The sequence below is a fragment of the Rana temporaria genome, chromosome 1 (assembly GCF_905171775.1).
Source record: "Rana temporaria chromosome 1, aRanTem1.1, whole genome shotgun sequence".
Taxonomy (NCBI): domain Eukaryota; kingdom Metazoa; phylum Chordata; class Amphibia; order Anura; family Ranidae; genus Rana; species Rana temporaria.
In genome coordinates this window covers 240,315,445-240,338,265 of record NC_053489.1, presented here as the reverse complement: position 1 = coordinate 240,338,265, position 22,821 = coordinate 240,315,445, and the positions used below count along the sequence as shown (strand labels likewise).

The 22,821-nt window shown below is 46.5% G+C and overlaps 1 protein-coding gene across 2 annotated transcripts in view; it reads right to left on the bottom strand.

The window, feature by feature from the left end:
• NF2 (neurofibromin 2) overlaps positions 1-22,821 on the bottom strand; it is a 158,955-nt gene that overhangs the window by 27,530 nt on the left and 108,604 nt on the right. The window contains exons 16-17 of one of the 2 annotated variants that reach the window (XM_040351958.1): positions 16,324-16,471; positions 14,699-14,745 (exon numbers count right to left, since the gene is read on the bottom strand). In XM_040351958.1, coding sequence (XP_040207892.1) covers positions 14,722-14,745; positions 16,324-16,471 — 172 coding nt within the window. In that variant the 3' untranslated portion in view covers positions 14,699-14,721. The remainder of the gene's footprint in view (positions 1-14,698; positions 14,746-16,323; positions 16,472-22,821) is intronic. The other variant, XM_040351957.1, reaches the window with a different exon arrangement.

Here is a 22,821-nt window from a genome sequence, read left to right as displayed (position 1 = left end):
CCCATGTGAGCTCCACTTCCCCAGGACCAGAGGACAGGCAGACTGGCTGGAAAATGAGGACTGCTGAAGGTGCAAGTGGCCAGGGACCTCTCTATCTCACAGCAGAGATCCTCTGGAAGGAGCACTGTCCCCATCCAAAACGAGAACCGACCCTGCCTGCTGCTGGCCATCATGGATATCCTGCTGGCATGGAAGGTACCATACAGAGCATCAACAGCACACCTTCCCATAGACAGGGACATGTGGTCCAGGAGGGGCTGCAATGGTGGGCACACAGACTGCATTTGGTGGGCACACTGAGACTGCATTTGGTGGGCACAGCGAGGCTGCAATTGGTGGGAACAGCGAGGCTGCAATTGGTGGGAACAGCGAGGCTGCAATTGGTGGGAACAGCGAGGCTGCAATTGGTGGGAACAGCGAGGCTGCAATTGGTGGGAACAGCGAGGCTGCAATTGGTGGGAACAGCGAGGCTGCAATTGGTGGGAACAGCGAGGCTGCAATTGATGGGAACAGCGAAGGGCTGCAATTGATGGGCACTGGTGAGGCTGCATTGAGCTCTTGTATCATGTCTGCAGTCTCTGACCATCTCCTGTATCTTGTCTGCAAGTCTCTGACCATCTCCTGTATCATGTCTGCAGTCTCCGAGGGAGTCTGGAGAGGAGTCAAGAGTGGGAGCACCACCAGGATGGGGGTCATGGGAGAAGTCAGATGTGTGTGGACTGTGGTGAGGAGACTATTGAATAAAACCAGAGCCACCGAGCTGGAGCCGACTGACTGATCTCTGCACGGTGCACCTGAGAGGTCAGTGATGTAAGGGGGATAGAATACAATAATGTAAATGTACCTTCCCCCCTTTACTTTAGTGTATTCTTTCGACGGAAGGTGGTCCCCCCACTTAACTGGAATTTTTTTTATTATATATATATATATATATATATATATATATATATATATACTGTATATATATATATATATATATATATATATATATATATATATATATATATATATATATATATATATATATATATATATATATATATATATATACACACACACACACACATACACACTGTAAGATTGGGGAATCAGACTCCAACGGTAGGTGCGATATTAAGGGCTTGGTAGCCCACTTTTATTTAAAAACATCAAAAGTTCACATATATATTTGCAGCCCTCGCAGGGGTTCCATCCTTCCTGTATCTTGAAAAAGAATCAACAGTTCAGCCTCTCGGCTTTCACACTAGCCGTCCTGCTGTTTCAGGCCTTTAGCTTAGGCCCCAAGTTCTGCTCCTCAGAACTACCAGTTTCAGAGATAAGCACACATCTAGCTTACATCTTGCTGCTCCAACCTGAATGACCTCTGAATGACGCATCCACTCTGACTTCTCTCACAGAGCTTTTTGGGAGTCACCTGACTCCTTAGCACAGACCTCCTGTCTGTGGGGTGGGGCCCTGAATGCTGTTAAGGTCAGACTTAAAAAGCTGACCACACAGCTGTATAATTAAGGTGTCTGTCTCTCCAAAATATGGCGAAAACCCGCCATCATTCATGTAGGACAGAGTCACACCATCACATACCCTCCCCCTCTGTTTCGAACCGGAGGGAGGAACACACAGACCCATCATCACAAATGGGTCACCTCTGTGCCAACCATTGGCTGCACAGGCCCATTTTTTCCAGGTAGGTTTCCACCAACACTACGCCGTGGCACCTTTGTGCCAACTATGAGCAGCATAGTCCTAATCTGCCCAATCTTTCCTCTAAAGGGGCACTCTACCCACATCTTCTTCCGGGTGTGCTTCCACCAGCACTTCTTCCTAAACCATGGGCTCTCACTAATCCCTCTATCCCTTCTACCTTCTGGCCTCAGGGTCCCTCTTTTTCCTCCCACGGACCTACTCTCCTGGGACTGTTGGGGACCTACTTCCATGGGATCCATCAGGGACTGACCACTCTCACTACCTGACGCAACACTAACCAACAACATTTGTTTCTCAGGTTCACTAACCCCTATGTTGCTACCTTTGGCAACCAAACCATCTGAGATCAACACCACATCCTTCTGTTTAACCTCAACAGCAATGTTCCACAGGGGGTTACTCAACTCAGCATGGTCATTGCGACCTCTGGTCCCCTTGTTAGGACAGAGTCTATGGAGGGACCACCTACAGTCGAGCAGTTACTCCCTATGGGACAGTCCCGCAGTTTCACATCGCCCCCTGTTGTCCAACACTCCAATAGCAATTGTCCTACCAACGCACATTTTCCCATACCAATCGCTTTAACCATTTCTGTATCCATTGGTACCTCAACCAATAGCTCAGAATTTTCTGACAGTGCTTCCCATACACTTTTCCATTACAGTTACCATTACTGTTATTTCCCGGGTACCTCAAACTGCACCTCTCTGCGAGTGATGGACTGAATTCCCATTAATGCCACGTCCATTCCGAGCCCTTCCTTTTCACGAGGTCTAGAGGGTGAGACAGTATGCGCGCCATGTACCAACCACTGCTCAACCGTACCTCGGACCGCACCCGTAGGAATACACCTCATCACATCAGCAGACGGAGAGACTTCCCCTATGTCTACTGTCTCTGATTCTTCTAACAATTCCCCTGAGCGCCTTCTGCACACAACCGCTGCTGGAAGCACTCTCAAAGAGAACTGTGAGACAACTTTCCACAAAATTAACCAACAGTACAGCAACCAATTTTCATCAACATTGCTTAACAACGCCGGTACCACCGATTGGTACTACGCAGTACCACGTCACTCCTCTGCTGTGGATACACGCAGGTGTACATTGGAAAGGTTTTCACCAATTGCAACAATATCTCAGTCATTTTTAGACATGCCATATCTAAACACAGAACTCTAGGAATGTTCCCTTTACTAACGATATGGAGGGGCTCATTTGCTAAAGCGTGAGAGGCCGAGTCATTTAAAGAGACCTCTACCTCAGAGGTAACTGACAAAACTTGCGACTCCCCTTGAGCACTGCAAATCGCATGTGCGACACTCATCCTCTCACTTTCAGCAACACTGAGCGCCTCCAAATCGCTATCCATTACCATATCATTCTGAAGCCTAACATTACTCATCTCTTTTGTTGAGGACAAAACCTCTGCTATGTATGCGCCCTTTTCAGATGCTTCCAACTGGAGAGGGTTAACTTCTGCAAAAGCCAATGCACCTGTGTCTACCGGCCCTGCAGTCTCTCCATTTTGCATAGCAGAATTTGTGTCCACCGCAAACACATTTTTAAACACAGCAGGCTGCAATAACATAATTTGACCACTGTGTGGTGCTTCATTAAACTCATGAGGACCTTTTCTGTCAGCAGTGACAGGCTGTAGTAACACATTATCACTACAAGCAAATTCAGACATTTCAGTTTTACCATTTTTCTCATCACGAAGGTCAAGTACCCTCTTATCTATCAGAGTGGCACCACAGTTATCCCTGGCAACCTCTGGCTCCAACACACAGAGCTTCCTGGAGGTTTCTAAGGACACCTCTGCAACCTTATCTACTGTTGCTAAAGGGAAATCGCATAACCTGTTTAGCGATCACCCCTACCTCATTACTAGTGAACACATCACCAAAGGTACCTGTATCATCAACAACATCGGCATTCATAAACATAGCAGTTCTATAACCTCTATCAGATTGACTTTTATCAGAACGCATGGCACCCTGCATGCGACTCAGCACATTACCCTTCCTCTCCAAAGGAACTATTTTGCCCACTAGGGCGGCTTCACAGTTGTCCTGGGAAACCCCTTGCCTTACCAATACAGGCTCCTTGGCGGTTTCCCTTGGCAACTCTGCAGCACCTGTCTCAATCGCTAGGGTACATGACACACCATCTGTTTTGGTCACCCCTAACATATCTCTCTCAACATTCTGCTGGACTACCTTAGGTGCACCCATAGTCCATAGATTTTTTTTCAGTCTTTGACCTTGCTGCAAAGAGGGTTTTAACGTGCGTCTCCCCACTGATCTGGGTAACACACTGCAGCAAGTCCATCTTTACACCGTCTGCAGATCTCCTCCTCACCGGGCACACTGCTACTTCACTTGAATCACAAACTGTAACAGTCTTACCGTATCTTGAAACAGGTAACTCTGTCTTCATTTGAGGGCGCTGTCGTTCAGTTGCATTTTTACTGGCCAACTCCCCCTGGTGGCCACAGGGTGAAATCACAGCAGGCAACTCCCACTGTTTAGCACCCCCTGTAGACTTCCTGGCATTACGGGCAGACTCCCTGGCATTACGGGCAGACTCCCTGGCATTACAGGCAGCACATTTGGGGACGCAAGGCTACACATGGCTGCATTTGGGGACACATTGCTGCATTTGGCGGGCACAGGCTGCATTGGGGACACATTACTGCATTTGGCGGGCACAGGCTGCATTGGGGACACATTACTGCATTTGGCGGGCATGGGCTGCATTGGGGACACATTACTGCATTTGGCGGGCACGGGCAGGCTGCAGTTTTGGACATGGATAAAGTTGTTGTTAATATTTATTTTTATAGCTTATTCTGCATAAACCATTTAAGTGTAATTTCATGAGATCATTTATGAGGGTGTGTTTAGGGGCGGCACATGGTATGGGATGGGCGTGGCAACTGGTGGCGAGTAACCCTTGAGGTCTGGCTAGTAGCTCAGGATTTTAAATTTTGAGCCCCGAATATATATATATATATATATATATATATATATATATATATATATATATATATATATATATATATATATAAGCCCTATGTGCTTTCACATCTGTCTTATCTATATATAATACACTCTTCAAATGTGCTTTATAATGTATGGTTTTCCCTTTTATGAACAAGAAAATAATGACGTTAGGCTGTTGGGCTGGTATAATAATGCTATGGGGCTGGTATGAAATTTTTTCCAGGGCTGGATTTTATTCCCAGTCCGGCCCTGTCTGTAGCTCAAAGACCTAACTAAACTGGCAGTAGGTAGGAACAAAGTCCTGGGGCAAACATTGCCATGTCCTTGATCCTTCCATGTGTAATTGTAGACCTTGCAAGAAGCAGATTTTGCAGCTTTTAAAGTGGAATTCCAAGTGCGCATGCACGGGATCTCGGGAGGAGGTGGCAAACTGACCAAGCTACCCGCACCCTGACCCTATAGAGCAAAATACAGCGCAGGCAGCGGTGTCCGAGAACCGGGATCTGGACGATCGAAGCCCCTAAACGGTAATGAACCGGCGGGGACAGGGCCAACCGAAGTGGGGACAGCATAAACAGCCCAAGGCCAGGAAAGGAGTGAGGTCTTCCCCTGGCCCCAACCGCAATCCAATATGGCGCCTGGGCGTCCTGATACACTAGGCAGCACGGCAGCCAGATCTGAAAGCACCGCTCAGAGGGGAGACAAACAGAGCCATCCAGAACCCTTTAGAGATCCGTTCTCTTCTCAATCATCTGGGGATATGGGGACTGACCTGCGGGGTGAGTTACTATCACATCCCCTATCCCCAGCCCTATACACTGACAGGCAAGAATCAGTTAATTCCCCTACATCCTCAATGGACAGGAACATGGCAGAACTGACAGAGGCCCTGTTAGGTCAGTCTAGCCAGGACATACCAGCACCCCAGCTTGCTCACTACTCTCCTAATGCTGTATTGCTGGCTAGTTTTTCTACCATGCTCTAGCAGGAACTCTACAAGGCCTGTACTCTAATCACAACTGACCTTAAAAAGGACATTCGCAGTTTGGGCGAACGTTTTGAGCTCATAGAAAATAAGGTGGATAGTACCATCAAAAAGGTCAATCAGAACTCTACCATGCTTACGGACCTCCAGGATAGGTTGGAGGAGGCCTACACAAAAATTGAAGATTTGGAGAATCGTTTACGTAGATACAAGCTACGCAACTGTGGACTCCCTGAAACACACACTGACCTACAGGGGGCCATGAAAGAATTAATGAGAGAACCGATTCCTGACATTGCCCCCCACCATATGGAGATTGACCGTATTCATGGAGCACTGGCGGCCCCGAGGGCAGATGGGTTACCACGCAATATCATAGTCAAGCCGCACTATTATTGCATAAAGGAGAAGATGATGTTTGTGGCTCGCAACAGGTAGGACTTGCTGCTGTCTGGAGCACCCGTACAGCATTTTACAGATTTGGCACCGTCTACAGTGCAAAAATGTAGAAATCTGGGACCACTATTGCAACAGCTTATGGACAAACAGATTAAGTACCGATGAGCTTTTCCATTCAAGTTGACATTTACTTATAAAGGAAGGTCCCACTCTCTTTCTACGTTCCAAGCAGGCCAAGATCTACTGCTTGATCTCTGCATCATCACGCGGGATTCTCCGGCACCATCTCCCCCTCATTGGGATCATCGTCCCCTCTCTACGCTGTGGCAGGATCGTAAGCGTCCTTAGGCCAGGAATTCCCGCCAGAGCGCCTGATTATAGACATTTTTTACCCCTTCTGGGGCTCTGTAAAGTTCAGTCATGAAAGCCTGATCCGGGTCCTTTTTGTTAGATGGACTTAGCGAGGCCACTTTGACTGTACATTAACAATTTTGTTTTCGTTTTTTTTTTATGTTTTTTGTACGGTAAACTATCTGCTCCATGGGGCTCCTAGCCTACAGTTTGAACTCTGCCTACTTACTTAGAGAAAGGGGCCCTTGGATAGGATATGAGATTCCCCAGTTGGGGAATCTCATATCCTTTTTACAGATCATCTTTTAGTGCGCACCCCCTTGCTCCCATATATAAAGTCGGTTAAAATATTATCCACCCCTTGGTCGGATCATTCCCCGATCAAACTCTCCACTATGGGGCTATGGACTAAATCTTAACCCTCCCCGTGGAGACTTAATGCGAATCTGTTAAACGATCATATACTTTATGTTGAGATAGAGAAGGAAATACAGGAGTATTTTAGAACGAACAAGTCATCGGACATGTCTCCCGCAATTAACTGGTTAGCCCATAAGGCTACAATACGGGGTAAACTAATACAAGTGGCGGCCAGTGCGAAACGGACCTGAGAACAGGCGATTAAGCAATTAGAGACAAATTTATAGGAGTTAATGAGGGAACAGGTTAGGAACCCCCAGATAGACCTTCGACACAAAATAGATGAAGCTAGTTTTGAACTTAGTTGGTCTAAACACAGGTTCTGGGGGACAAGCCAACTACAATGTTAGCTAGAAAGCTAGTACCTCGTCCGTACACACTGACCTTGCCTAAATTAAGATTACTCACTGGCCTTCCCACCCAAAACCCTGAAAGGATTATTAGGGAATTTTACAAACCTTATGCTAAGCTGTATAGTTTACTAAAAGAATTTGACCCATCCAGGGCGGAGACGTTCTTTCGCGATATTCAATTGCCGCAAGCCCACGCAGATCTGATGGATGAAGCATTTTCAGACACCGAGATCAAGGCTGCGATAAAAATCCATGCATCCCACTAAGGTTCCCTGGTCACTACTATAGGAAATATCAGGACATTCTTACTTCCCACCTGTGTTCTTACTTTAATGCTCTGAGACTTGACAGTAAGCTCCCCAGTCATGAAAATGCAGCATATATCAATGTAATCCCAAAACCAGGGAAAGACCATGGGGACTGTGCCAATCATCGCCCCATTTCCTTTCTCCTGCGTTATATCCATCCTGATCAGGCAGGTTTTATCCCGAATAGGCAGGCATCAGACCAAACCCGTAGGTTAATAAATCTAATTTCAGCTGTGCAATCCGACTGGGACGTTAGGGGAACTAGGAGGGGTATGCTACTTTCATTGGACATCCAGAAGGCGTTTGATTCCATCTCCTGGGATTACCTGTTTGATGTCCTCAGTCGTTTTGGATTTGGAGAGCGCTTTATAGATCTTCTTCAGACATTATATGACACTCCATGTGCTTTGTTAATGCTCTGGGGATATTCATCCCAATCTTTCGCTATCAAGAGGGGAACTAGGAAGGGTTGCCCGTTATCACCGTTATTATTCGCTCTAGCGATAGAGCCTCTAGCGATTAAAATACGCTCATGCCGAGATATCTGAGGAATTGACTGTGGAGACTATGAACATAAGTGTCTGCTCTTTGTGGACGGACCTATTGCTAACCTTGACCTCACCGATCACCTCCCGCCCTAAATTATACGCTATTTTACAACCATTTTCTGATATCTCTGGGCTAAAAATGAACCACAGAAAATCTAGGGCACTGAACCCATCACTACCCAGCTCCATCCAGACAACGCTTGAACAGTCATTTTAATTCCCGTGGAAACCTGAAGCACTCCCCTATCTGGGTATACATTTGACATCATCTATTGGAACTTTATACAAGAGGAATTACCCAGCCATCTTTAAACGATTGACAGAGGATTTAGCTAAGTGGCAGATCCACCTTCCATCGTGGTTTGGCAGACTACACTCGATAAAAATTAATATTTTACCTAGATTATTGTACTTCTTTCGCACCTTACCAGTACCATTGTCCCAAAATGACCTTAAAATGTTTCAAAGAAAACTCCTCCAGTTTATCTGGGGGGACAAGAGGCCTAGGGTGAATAAGAGTATTTTATACACACCAAAACGGAAAGGTGGACTTGGTCTTCCGGATTTACAGAAATACTTCTACGCTGCTCAGCTGGCGCAACTCACCAGATTCCACTCCCAGCAATCACAAGCCATATGGATGGCTATGGAATGTTATTCTTGCTGTCCCAGCCCAATTTACCACATTATGTGGCTCCCAATTAAAGAGAGGCCAATGATATTATGCCCTACCTTATCATTCTCGCTAGAAATATGGGACAGGCTCTCAAGATCTCAGAAATTCAAGTCTCCCCATTCGCTATTGGCACCTTTGTTAAAAAATAGAGCATTCATCCCGGGCTTCACTCCCCTTGCGTTCGAATGGTGGACTAATAAGGGTTTAATGCAAATAGATGACCTGTGCGATCCTAAGGGTATGTTATCCGAGCAGAATATGATAGACAGATATCAAATGCCTTGCAAGGAGATCCAAAACTGCCCAAAGCTTCAGGATATTGACTGAGGGGCAAAATCCCTCTGACAACCAAGTCCCCTGAACAGCTCTCCCCCAGCTTAACAGGTTCCGAGTCCTGAGTCTATCTGCTGTTCCGTTCTTCTGTTATCATATTAACTTCTGACAAGTTCTCTGACAACCAAGATAAAGCCAGTCTGAAATGTGTGCCGGCGTGGGTCCTATAAATAGTTTAGCAGAGAGCTGGTCTATTCACAGCACAGTTCTGCACATTACTTCCGTTCTCGGTCTATGTGGAGGGGGGGGGGGTGCCTTCCCTCCAATCAGCTGTCACACAGTGTATGGCAAGACTTAACTTCCAGTGCTGAACAGGAAGAGAATAGCCAACACAATGTGCACTTTCTAAAGAATATAGCAAGCTGAAGACAGCAGATATACAAGTAAAACTTATGTAGGAAGAGTTGTTTCATATCTGTGCATCATTTGAGGCTGTTCACATTACTGGGTATATGTGAGGTCTTACATTCACTTTAACATGGAATGAAGATCAGAGCCTGCCAGCAAGAATAGAGCCTAGAGAAGGCTACCAAATGCTTAACGGTTGGGTCCTTAACCACCTCAATACAGGGCACTTAAATCCCCTTCCTGCCCAAGCCATTTTTCAGCACGGTCGCACGTTGAATGACAATTGCACGGTCATGCGATACTGTACCCAAACTAAATATTTTACTTTTTGCTATAATAAATATCTAAATGTTTTTTTTTTTTTTAATGTTTTCCTCAGTTTAGGCCGATATGTATTCTATTTTTTTTTTTTACCAAAAATATAAATCTCAATAAGCGCATATTGATTGGTTTGCGTAAAAGTTATAGCGTTTACAAAATAGGGGATAGAATTATGGCTTTTTTTTCCACTAGTAATGGCAGCGATTTTTATCGTGACTGTGATATTTCGGTGGACATATCGGACACTTTTAACACTATTTTGGGACCATTCACATTTATACAGCGATCAGTGCTATAAAAATGCATTGATTACTGTGTAAATGTGACTTGCAGGGAAGGGGTTAACACTAGGGGGCAGGGAAGGTGTTAGGTGTGTCCTAGGGAGTGATTCTAACTGTAGGGGGAGAAGACTCACAAGGGGAGGAGACCAATCAGTGTTCCTCTATAGTGGGAACACACCATTTGTCTCCTCTGACAGGACGTGGATCTGAGTGTTTAAACACACAGATCCACACTCCTGCTCTGTTACCAGGCAATCGCGGGTGCCCGGCGGCCACTGGGCACACGCATCTGTACTCAAGTGACGCGGCGGGAGCGCATGCGCCCCCTAGAGGGCCGAGGACATCATAAGGCACCCAGCCAGAACAAGAGCCGCACCACCCAGCCATTATTTGACGGCCGGCGGGCGGGAAGTGGTTAAAGACGGGTGCATCTTTCATTGGAATAGTAGTTTCCAGTGGGATACTGCTATATCCACAGCAGGGATGGACCACTTTTTTAAAGTCCTCCCTAAACTGATACAAGGCAAATATGTTCTTCTGGAGGGGAAGAGAGGGGGATAGACGCATTAGGAGTTTCAGAGTTGTGCACACCGCATCATTTAGCGCACAAACTGTGTCTTTTACTTTGCGAATAATGGCAGGACACTCCTCATGTGCAAGTTTATCTGGCAATAAAAGGAGTGACTCTGTAAATTACTGGATATTTGGGCCATAAACTCTTGCATGACAGTAGTTAAAAATCTCAGCCAGAGGACTCCAAAGTTGGGACAGACTCTAGGTTCAGAGAGGAACCTGATTCTGGGCTGCAGACATTGGTTGCATCAAAGCAAGCCACACCAGAACAGAGTGTGAGATGGGGCACTTGTTACAAAGACTGTCCACCAATTACAGCAAGGCTGCCCTCCCAAGCCATGTCTAAAGTCAGATACGTTGCGGTGCATGGCAGTTAGGAAATGGAAAGCTCAGGGGTATAAGGCTAGGTCTCACGAAATCCAGAAAGTTGTAGGTCATAGTTCCATGTGGCTCTTTTTGCAAAGTAGGAGCAGCAGTGTGGAAATGCTTCATCAACACTGAATGCCAGGAAAAGACATCGCAGGTGCAACACTCCACCCAGCGGATGATGTTAGCGCTCAGTCCCTCAGCATTACATCTTTCTTATTAAAGGGCACCCAGCAACTAGAGTAAATGGGATAGCTTTCGGTGCTAGTGCCGATAGGACTACTCACAGAGTGGGTTTTCTGTGATAGGGCATGTGCTGAGGTAATGCCAAAGGGTCTGAAAGGTGCTTTGCAGGGGGTCTAGCAGCAATGTAGAGAAGAAGCATTGACTGAAGGAAAAATGCAGAAGAAAATTTGTGCTAGCAAATAATAGGTTAGCATTTGACACAGCCATTCCGAGTAAGAAAAAAACAAAAACAAAAACAGATGTCTATTCTCATAGGATACTAGCAGATAAACATGCTTGCAGTAGGCAGGGATATCTTGAGCTGGCCTAGTTTTTTTTTTTGCTTGCCAGGGTCCAATCTTCCTGTAGACAACAATATAACTCAAGAGTGAATGTGTCCTTCAATGCACAAAAAAAAGAAAATAGCGTTTCATTTACAGTTCTGTGATGAAATATACAGTAACCAGAGAAGACACTTCAAGAAAAGGAATAAGAGCAGGTTTAATGGTGCAAGAAAATCTTAAAATGAGTAAAAGACAGCAGTGTCAGCACAGCAGACGGTTTAGTGTGTAAAAATGAACTGAGCAATATTCACACTAATAAAAAGTAGACAATGAAAAATGAATACGAGCACTGCAGGAGATCAGAGAAAAAAAACATGCAGAAAATAGTGATGACAATACGAGGATGGGCATTATGAAAAGAAAACACGCACAGAAAAATGCAGATAATGTTCCCCATCAGCTGAGAAGTAAGAACAGTTCTCACTGTAGATCGTGCTAAAAGGTAAGGTAAAATGAAACCAAGAGGCATGGTAGACTTTCCGATGCAGGGGGCAACACTTAACACAGACGATGAACAGAGGTATGGCAATAGTAGACACCTTTGTACTAGTGTCATCTTTAAATCTCAAGTATTAGAAATCGACCGATATGGGTTTTTCTCTGGCCTATGCCGATATTTCGAAATTGCGGCGGCCTTGGCCGATATAGGGTCTTTGGTAAATTATATATAAATAAATAAATAAAATGTTTGGGGATTTCAAGTGGTTTTCTAGCAGAAAATATTGGATTTTTACTTGTACACATATCAGAAAAGATTTAGTCTTTAAATGGTTAAACTGAGATCTTCTACACACCAGAGTTCATTCCTTTGATAAGTAGAAACATTGCATCTCTTTGCTTCTTTTATCAGCAATGCTCACAGACTTGGCAGGCTGCCCAGATAGGAGAGACTCAAGTTGCTCCAACAGGAGACTTTAGGCGACTTGCATTGACTTGTATTATAGAAGTCACGCTGTGCGGGGTCGCTCTGAGTCGCTCCACGAGTCGGATCGCCCCTGTGCATAAATTAAATCAGCATCATTTGCAGCACAATCGGCCAATTAAAAAATGCCAAAAATCGCCCGATATAATGGTCGATCTCTATCAAGTATAATTTTGTTTCCTGCAAATGTGTTCATGAAGGTTCACAAAAACACCATATGCATAATTTATATAGTTATTACATAACCGAGGCCTGGGCTGACATATTTGAATATTACATTATTTTTCAAGAACTCATTATGCAATTAATTCTATTCTTCACCAGTCAAAAATTATATTTTTTACACAGCGGCCTTTCAACAAAGTTATGTTTGAGAATGTATGTAGCTCTAGATTAAAAAAAAAAAAAAGTTGCAGCTGCTTTTTCTTTGTTTTCTAGACTCCCTTTCTGATGCATATTTTCAAGAGAACCCTAGAAATCTCTAGCAATTTCTAGATGGCATTTGTCAAATTCTGATGAATGTAATCTTGGTACTAGGTTGACGTGCAACTAGCAGACCAACCACATCTGATCAGAGAAGATGAAATTCAAGGCTACATAAAAAGGTCAGTTCCCAGTTGAATTAAAGTGTTTATAAAGTCACTATGTGACTTTACATGTATGCCATGCAGATATGCCGCCATTAACAATAGTGTAAGGGTTTGTTAGAAAAGAAAAGGCTAAATACCGTTTCTGACACCGCAGCTGTGCGGTCACGTGATCCCGTGCTGGCCAGCCTTGATCTATGGAGAGAAGCAGGAGGGCTGAGATTCCCCTCTGCTGGCCGGCTGACGTCACAGGGGAATCTCTGCCCCTCCTGGTTCTCTCCATTGATACAGGATGGCCAGCACAGGGGGATCACGTGACCACACAGCTGCAGTGTCGGAAACAGTATTTTGCTTTTTATTTCTAACAAACACTTACACTTTTGTTAATGGCTGCATATCTGCATGCGATACACTGATACGTGCTGCATTATGCAGCCGAATAGAGGTGGGAGGGTTGGGGAGGAAGCACTCTATAGCTGACAGGGAAGGAGGTGGGAGAGACTGTCAGAGGAGAGACGAGAGCTGCGGATGACTAGGCACATAACCTGACCACGGTAATCAGTGCTCAGTAGCCATTATAATCGTGGTCAGAAGAGGCAGGGAGGACACAGGAACTGGCAGGATCAACCAGGTTTATTACAAGTTAGGAAGAGAAGAATTGCACAGAACAAGCACTGTGCTGTTATTCATGCCTTAAAGGAACAGGATCTTAATTTTTTAGGGTTACAAACACTTTAAATTAACTAAAAAAGGGGTCACTTAGGGTGCATTCCAACCTGTGAATGCACCCTGCCTCCTATTAGATGGGAGAACCCCAGCGCGGGTTCCTGCATTTCGCTACAAGAGCCAGCCCCATTAAAAACAATTGGAGGTAATGTGAGTCTGCATGTGATTGCTGTATGAGTGATTACATGTAGGTGGCCGCAATTAGCTGCGAAAACCAGCAGCCTCCAATTGCTTTCTTGCAGCTAATAAAAATACAAGGTGCTAGAGATTGGACTATCGTTATTTCTATTTTTTGGGGATTGGATGATCTCCTTATCTGTTTGCACCTGAAGGATTGCGATATGTGCTCGCCGATTGCTGTCCCGACCTACTTGCAAATATATATATATTAAGTCGCTCTACATTATTCGAACATTTAAATTATTATTTCATTTGGGCGACGTGTGCCATGAACAGACTGTATCATACTTGTTCACGTGACCTTCAAGTCTGAACTTCTCTTGTCTAAAAACATCTCTGCTTATGATGTGCTTTATAGCAAACCACCAGAGGAACTACGCAGACCATGATCTTCTTCAAACACAAATGTTACAACACCCACTAGAAGGGAGTGCATTAATAAACCTTGGGTGAATCTTTTCCATTGAGGATGCAACATGGGTAACATTTTCACTATGTGTTTTTAACTGGGATTTTTTTTTTTTTTTTTAAATCTAAACCTCTATTTCAATGGTTAGAAAAGTTAATATAAAAAAGTAGGATCAACATACTGAAAGTAAAGTAATACAGACCCGTTGCTTTTATTATTCTAATTAGCCTTCCATGCTGGAAGAGAAACACACTCATGAACACACAGGTTAGTGTTACACAAATGTTAAATGACAGAACACACATACACACACGCACATACATACACAATACCTGGCACACACTATGGGTCACGCTCAGATGCAGACAGCTCTCCTCCCCTGACGGGAAAAAAGAAAAATGCCAGAGCATGTGAACAGCGAACATCATTATATGAGACTGGCTCACAGCAGCAAAGCTGTCGCATACAGCGAGTAAAAGTTTTGTTGCATAGCAATATTCATCTCTCCTCCTCACTAGGCTTCTTATGGATTTGGCATAAAGGCCCAGGGTTTATCTCTAGAGCAAACTAAATGTTATTAAAAAAAAAAAAAGGCAAGTTTCTTTTTTTTATTTAGCATTTTATGTCTAAACATGGTAGAATCTCCCTACAGACGATCTTGTGCGGTTGGATTTGCATACATCCTCACCCAATCTTCAGCCATGAGGTAATTAACAGCATTCCCAAAGTCAGCCCTGCATACATGGCCAACTCTAACCACTTCCATACCGGGCCTATTTTGGCACTTCTCTCCTACATGCATAAATCATCATTTTTTTGTTAGAAAATGACTCAGAACCCCCAAACACTATATATGTTTTTTTAGCAGACACCCTAGGGAATAAAATGCCGGCCATTGCAACTTTTTTTTTGGGGAAAAAACGGTTTTGTGAATTAAAAAATAACAAAACAGTAAAGTTAGCCCAATTTTTTTTGTATAATGTGAAAGATGAAGTTACGCTGAGTAAATAGAGACCCAACATGTCACGCTTTAAAATTGCGCACACTCATGGAATGGCGCCAAACGTCAGTACTTAAAAATCTCCATAGGCGTCGCTTATTATTTTTTTTTTACAAGTTACAAATTTAGAGTTACAGAGGAGGTCTAGTGCTAGAATTGTCGCTGGCGCTCTAACGCACGCGGCGATACCTCACATGTGTGGTTTGAACGGCGTTTACATATGTGGGCGGGACTTACGTGTGTGTTCGCTTCTGAGCGCGAGCTACCGGGGATAGGGGCGTTTACATTTTTTTTTTTTTATCACTTTTATTCCTATTACAAGGAATGTAAACATCCCTTGTAATAGGAATCACTGTGACAGGTACTCTTTATGGAGAGATGCAGGGTCAATAAGACCCCACATCTCTCCTCCAGGCTGGAAAGCATTAGATCGTGAAAAAAAATTCACCGATCTAATGCTTTCAGCCGTGATTGCGGCTGTGTTTACATTCCAGGACCCGGGCGTGACGTCATAACATCGCGCCCGGGCCTCCGACGATCATAGAGATGACTGGTGACCATCTGGTCACCAGTCTACTCTATGGTTTCCATCGGACACCGGCGGATTGTTTCTCCGGATTGTTTGTCCGGGTCTCCGATGGCAAAGGAGAGCCGGGAGAAGCACCGGATGGCAGCGGAGGGGGGGCATCCCCTCCCGCCGCCTATAAGAACGATCAAGCGGCGGAACCGCCGCTATGATCGTTCTTATGGTGCAGGGATTCGCCGGCTGAAGAGATGGATATCTGAATGATGCCTGTGGCTGCAGGCATCTTTCAGATATCGCCACTGAAAGTCCAGGACGTCATATGACGTCCTTGGGCTGGAAGTGGTTAAGATTCTGTCTATTAAACGGATCCAATTCACCAACAGAAATGATACAGTGTGTTCCCAGTTAGTTAGGGTCTCTTTGGCACTCACCTTTTTGATTGTATTTTGCTTGCTTCCTGCATTCTCATGCATGATATCCATTGCGCTCTCTCGCTCCTTTAACTTAAGGGACTCTATTTCCGTTTTCAGCTCATTCAGCTGTTCTTGCAGGTGGCGACTCTTTTCCATGTACTCTACCCTGAGGAACACAAGTATGTATGCAATCAAACATAATGAAACATATTACAGTACTACTAGGATGGCACTGTATTCTATTCATATTCAAGAAAACATTACCAATTATCCCTACGTGAGGTTCTGAAAACCTTACACCACCTGAAGTTTAAGCCCAATTTGGTTGAAACCTTTGGAGATTATATATACAGTTGTGCTCATAAGTTTACATACCCTGGGCGAATTTTTGATTTCTTGGGCATTTTTCAAAGAATATGAATGACGACACAAAAACTTTATTGTCACTCATGGTTAGGGTTTGGCTGAAGCCATTTATTATCAATCAACTGTGTAATAAAAAACAGAAACTACCCAAATGACCCTGATCAAAAGTTTACATACCCTGGTGATTTTGGCCTCATGACATGCACACAAGTTGACACAAAGGGGTTTGAATGGCTATTAGAAGGTAACCGTGACGGATCTCGGATAGCCCTGCTGGGCATCTCTGCTAGAACTGTGTCTCCTGTCCTCCAAAAGGCATCCGCAGCCTGCAGACTCGCCATAGCCAGCCCTTAACCCCTCAATCACGAGGCAAGCCACACAAGTCTTGAGGGTTAAACATGCAGAGCATAAAACTGTTTATAAAATACAAAACATACACCTTTAAACACAGTTAGGGACACTCCCCTTAGCCTCGTCATAGAGGGGGTAGGGGATGAGGAAGAACCAATGGGAACTCAACACTTGTACATTGAAACAGAAACTACAGATGAAACACACCAAGGGATTATGATAAGAAGGCAGCCCCTCCTTACACATCCCCTGCTGGGAGATGTCTCCTGACCTTTGTCTACATGCCATGACCCAACACAATTACAAGGGAAGTAGGAAGAATGGCTGTAGCATTACATTATTTCAATGCCATTTTGTCCCCAAGTCTCTCAGTCTCTTCTGGGCCATAGTCTGTGGGCTGGAGGCCAGCCCACAGTCCATTCCAAAACACACAGCGACAATAGGTTCTGTCACAGTAACCATCCTTACCTGTGATCTGTTTGCTTGTAATTGGTGTGTGTGTGTATAAAAGGTCAATGGGTTTCTGGACTCCTGACAGACCCTTGCATCTTTCATCCAGTGCTGCACTGACGTTTCTGGATTCTGAGTCATGGGGAAAGCCAAAGAATTGTCAAAGGGTCTGCGGGAAAAGGTAGTTTAACTGTATAAAAATAGGAAAGGGATATAAAAAGATATCCAAGAAATTAAGAATGGCAATCAGCAGAGTTCAAACGCTAATCAAGAAGTGGAAAATTAGGGATTCTGTTGAAACCAAACCACGGTCAGGTAGACCAACTAAAATTGCAGCCACAACTGCCAGGAAAATAGGTTGGGATGCAAAGGAAAACACACAAATAACTTCAGGTGAAATACAAGACTCTCTGAAAACATGTGGCGTTTCAAGATGCACAATAAGGAGGCACTGGAAGAAATATGGGCTGCATGGTCGAGTTGCCTGAGAAAAGCCATTACTACGCAAATGCCACAAAGAATCCCACTTACAATATGCCAAATTGCACAAAGACAAGCCTCAAACCTTCTGGCACAAAGCCATTTGGAGTGATGAGACCAAAATGTTGCTTTTTGGCCGCAACCATAAACGCTTCATTTGGAGGGGAGTCAACAAGGCCTACAATGAAAGGTACACCATTCCTACTTGAAACACGGAGGTGGATCGCTGATGTTTTGGGGATGTACGAGCTACAAAAAAGGTACAGGAAATTTGGTCAAAATTGATGGCAAGATGAATGCAGTATGTCTTTATAAAATACTGGAGGAACATTTGCATTCATCAGCCAGGAAGCTGCTCATGGGACGTACTTGCATATTCCAACATGACAATAAACCAAAACACAGGGCCAAGTCAACCTGTCATTGGTTACAGCAGAATAAAAAAAGGATTTTTGTACTCACCGTAAAATCCATTTCTCTGAGTTCATAGACGGACACAGCCTTCATTGACCTTAGGGTTATGCTTCTTCCTACCAGGAGATTTAGGCAGAATTCTACAGCACTTAAGGTGTTAAAAACTTTCCTTCATGCCGCTCCTCCCAGGGGGCGTGGCTCCCCCAGGCATAACCCCCACTCTGCTCTAGCAGCTTCAGTTCGTAACAAGCAGTACAAACCAAGGAGGGGCGGGTGCTGTGTCCGTCTATGAACTCAGAGAAATGGATTTTACGGTGAGTACAAAAATCCTTTTTTCTCTTTCGTTCATAGACGGACACAGCCTTCATTGACCTTAGGGACGTCCCCAAGCAGTGTCAAAAAAATTAGAGGGGTGGGAAAATAACACAGCAAAAACAGGTTACACCCCAAACAAAACCGGAGTTACTCAACGGAGGAACTCCAACCGTAAACTGCCGCCTGTAACACCCTGCGGCCGAAGGAGGCATCAGAAGATGCACTCACATCCACATGATCCGCATGATGCCAGAAAGCCCAAGAGGCCCCGATCGCCCTGGTCGAATGCGCCGTAACCCAAAAGGGAGGCGCCTGCCCCTTCAGGGCATAGGCCTGAAGCACAATCCGTCGGATCCACCCCGGAAAAAGGTGGCCGACGAGACTGGTAGAACCAGCCAGCGACACGAACAGTGAGACCGACTTCCGGAACGGAATCGTAGCAGATAAGTACACTCATAGGGCCCGAATCACATCCAGAGGATGTAAAAATGGCCACCTCCCTCCATTTCGGCCAAGGACATAAGGATGGAAGAACAATGTCCACACCAACGTGAAAAGCCGAAACCACCTTGGGGAGAAAAGACGGCTGCGCCGCAGCACCACCTCATCCTTATGGATGACCAAGCAGGGAGCCTTGCAAGACAAGGCCTCCAGTTCAGACAAACACTAGTCTGATCGAGGTAATTGCTACCAGAAAAAAATCACAGTGGAAATGCCCACGACGAGCCACGGCCACGTGACAACGCAGACCTTCCTGGGCTAGAACCCAGAGTCAAATGCCTGAAGGGCAGGTACTCTAGCACTTGAGCTAAACCTGCTCCCGTCTCGTGACAGTCAACAAAAAACCTTCTGAATGTCCACAAAGGGAGCATCCAGAAGAACCAAAAGGACTAAATACAAGTCCCATGGGGGTAGTGGAGGGGCCATATGCCAGACCCCCAGAACAGATGTACGCACCAAGGAGTGTGACGCCAAGGCTCATTGAAAGTAACAGCCAGAGCAGAAAACTGACTCCCAACTGTACGTAAGGCGAGAGCCTGATCCACTCCCTGCTGTAAAAAAAAAAAAAAACAGCAGAATCCTGGATACCACGTACGTACGTACGTACGTACGTACGTACGTACGTACGAGGGTGCCATTTCATCTCCTCACCAGAGATGCAGGCCCTCCACGTATGATGTAAATCCTACGTGAGGTAGACTACCGTGCCGGCAGCACGGTCGAGACCACCGAGCCCAATAGGCCTCGGGCCTTCAGCCCCAGGCTCTCAACAGCCACGTCGCTAAGCCAGTGGCTGTAAAAACAGGGTGGAAGATCGGACCCTGTAACAGAAGATCAACCCCCAGGGGAAAATGCTAGGGGGCGTCAGCCACCAGACGCACCAGGTCCGCGTACCAGGAGCGACACGGCCAATCTGGGGCAATCCGGATTGATAAATACCCTCGGCTTCCACTCTGCGCAGCAGGCGAGGAAGAAGCTACCGAGGAGGGAAGGTGTAAAGCAGGCGATAGCGACCCCAAGGAGTCACGAACGCGCCTGACGCGTCAGCCCACGGGTCCCGTGACCTGGCCAAAAACATGGCACCTTCCGGTTGAGGCGGGACACTGGAAGGACCATGCCTGGAGTGCCCCACTTTCGGCACATATACTGAAAAACCCCTACGGGTGGAGAGACCACTCTCCGTGGTCTAGCACAGTCCGACTTAGGAGTCGGCTTGCCAATTCCGTACTCCCGGAATGTACACGGCCAATAGAGCCGGAACGGACCCTTCGGCCCACCGAAGGATGTGCGCGACCCTCGTCGCTGCAACAGAGCTCTGTGTGCCTCCCTGATGGTCGACGTACGCCACAGCGTTGACGGACAGGGTCCCGAATGGTCGGCCCTGTAGATCCAGGGACCACCAGGCAAGGCAAAGCTCGATTCAGAACAACGATTGGTAGGTGGGTCGCCACCTGAGTCCAGCACCCCAGGACCCACGTGACAACAGGTCCTCCTGTAGCACCCTGGCGTGGAATTGGGCATACGGAACCGCCTCGAAAGAGGCCACCGTCGGATCCAGAACCCTCAAGCAGAATCGCGGAGATGACCACCACTAGGTCGACAACTGCTGCCCAGCAGATTGCAGAGTCTTAAATTTTTCCGTTAGGAGAACAAAACTCCCGCCCCAGCGGAATCCAGGACTAGTCCCAGGAATTCCAGTCCCAGACGGGACCAACACTGACTTCTGGACAAAAACAGAAGCCAGCCAAACTTCCTGGAGAGTCTGACACGTGATAGACACGGCTCCACAAATGCAGAGTTCTCAGAAGCTCGTAGGAGAATGTCGTCCAGACATCCCACGACAAACCCCCGCTGACACAGCCGGGCCAGTATCAGGACGAGCACCCCGGTAAAAACCTGTGGTGTCGACACCAAGTCGAGCAGGAGGGCCACAAAAAGAAAAAGGTCCACCCTGACCGCAAAGCCCAGAATCTCTGGTGCTTAGAGCATATGGGAACATGCAGGTATGCGTTCATGACATCCAAGGACGCCAGAAAAAAATTCCCATCCTGAAATGTTGTACTTTACAAAAAAACAAACGAGGGCCCTGAGGCCCAGGATTGGAAGGACCCCGTCCACCATGGGGATTACCAACAGATTGGAGTATTACCCCTGAGACCGTTCCATCGAGGGAACTGGCACCATCACTCCCCCGATCAGAAGATCCTGGACAGAACCAACCAGCGAACCGGAGGAAGCCAGAGGATGGAGGGAAAAAATCCGTTAGGCAGCCAAGAGAGAAAATCTATCTTGCACCGCGAGAAAACAACCTCGCAAAACCAACGGTCGGAAAGAAGAGGCCTCAACCGAGCCGCAAAATCACAAGGCCAGCCCCCCACCCGACACGGGCGGGGGCAGACCTACATGCGGAAGCAATACCGTCCGCAGGCCCGTAAGGCACGTGGTGCCAGGCGCGTCACACCCCCGCCTTAGCACCCTGCAGAATACCCACCGTGCTGGGCGCACGAACCGCTCGGGAGAGGAGGGCACTCGCCGACGGCGAGGCTCCTTGCCCTTCCTAGCAGAGGAAGCAGCGTGCTCTTACCACCCGTGGCATCCCTAGGGGTGTCAACCCAGGAGGCCCAAAAAGCCGCCCACCCCTAAAGGGGTGAGTCCACCAAGGACCCTTTGAGGATCGGTCCGAAGACCAGCATGTAAGCCACACGAGGCGGCGCAAACACCCCCACAGAGGCGGAGGCCCTGGAAAGCAAGGGAAGCGCATCCAGGACTGACTCACAGACAAACTACAGACCCTGAACCAAACGTTCAGCTAGGTCCTTACAGGGCTCAGCAGCACCAGTCAGAGTCAGTGACACCAGAGACCGCGTCAAGACCGGTCTCAGCGGGGTCCCCACAGGCAGGAGCCCCTTCCACGGGCAACGTGGCGGCTTTGCTCCATCCGGACACTGGAGGGTCCATAGGAGGAGAGACCCCCTACTTACAAAGGGGTCGCAAAGCATTCAGGGACTGCAAAAATATATATATATATATATATATATATATATATATATATATATACTGCGGTGTAACATAAAAAGTCCAAATAAGGAACACAGTTGCAGTGCGCTGCGGTTTGCGGAACCCAAAAGGGACCGGTACATCTGGTACCTCCGCCAAAACCACAAACCGTCTAGTTACTGAGCTACAAGCTCTAACCGCAGAAAATAAGAGCTCCAACAAATTCCTTGGTCGCGTGGGTTTTTATATCCCGCATCCACTGACACCACAGAACCAGAGCCAGACGCAATAGCCGGGCATAGTCTAATGTCAGCGGCATCCCCCGAAGCAGGCTCAGGGAGGGGGCGCTTTTTTACCCCCCAACCAGGCACTAGCTGCTTCAGAAATAACACTCCCTCAACAGAAGTGGCAGGGGGAGGGGCATCAAGGGTTAACTCAGGCCTTAGTGGGGAGGATAGTACCTAGTACAGGCTCCAGGGCATCCCACCACCGAGTTACCCAAACTGCTAAGCAGAGAACCACCCACGGTCACCTCCCGGCTGTTCTAGCTCTATTCTGAGCATGAGGGCCCCCAGGGAACTCACCACCCCGCCTGGTGCATCGCGCTGAGAGGAGCCGGATGATGTGCTGAGAAGCCGGCTG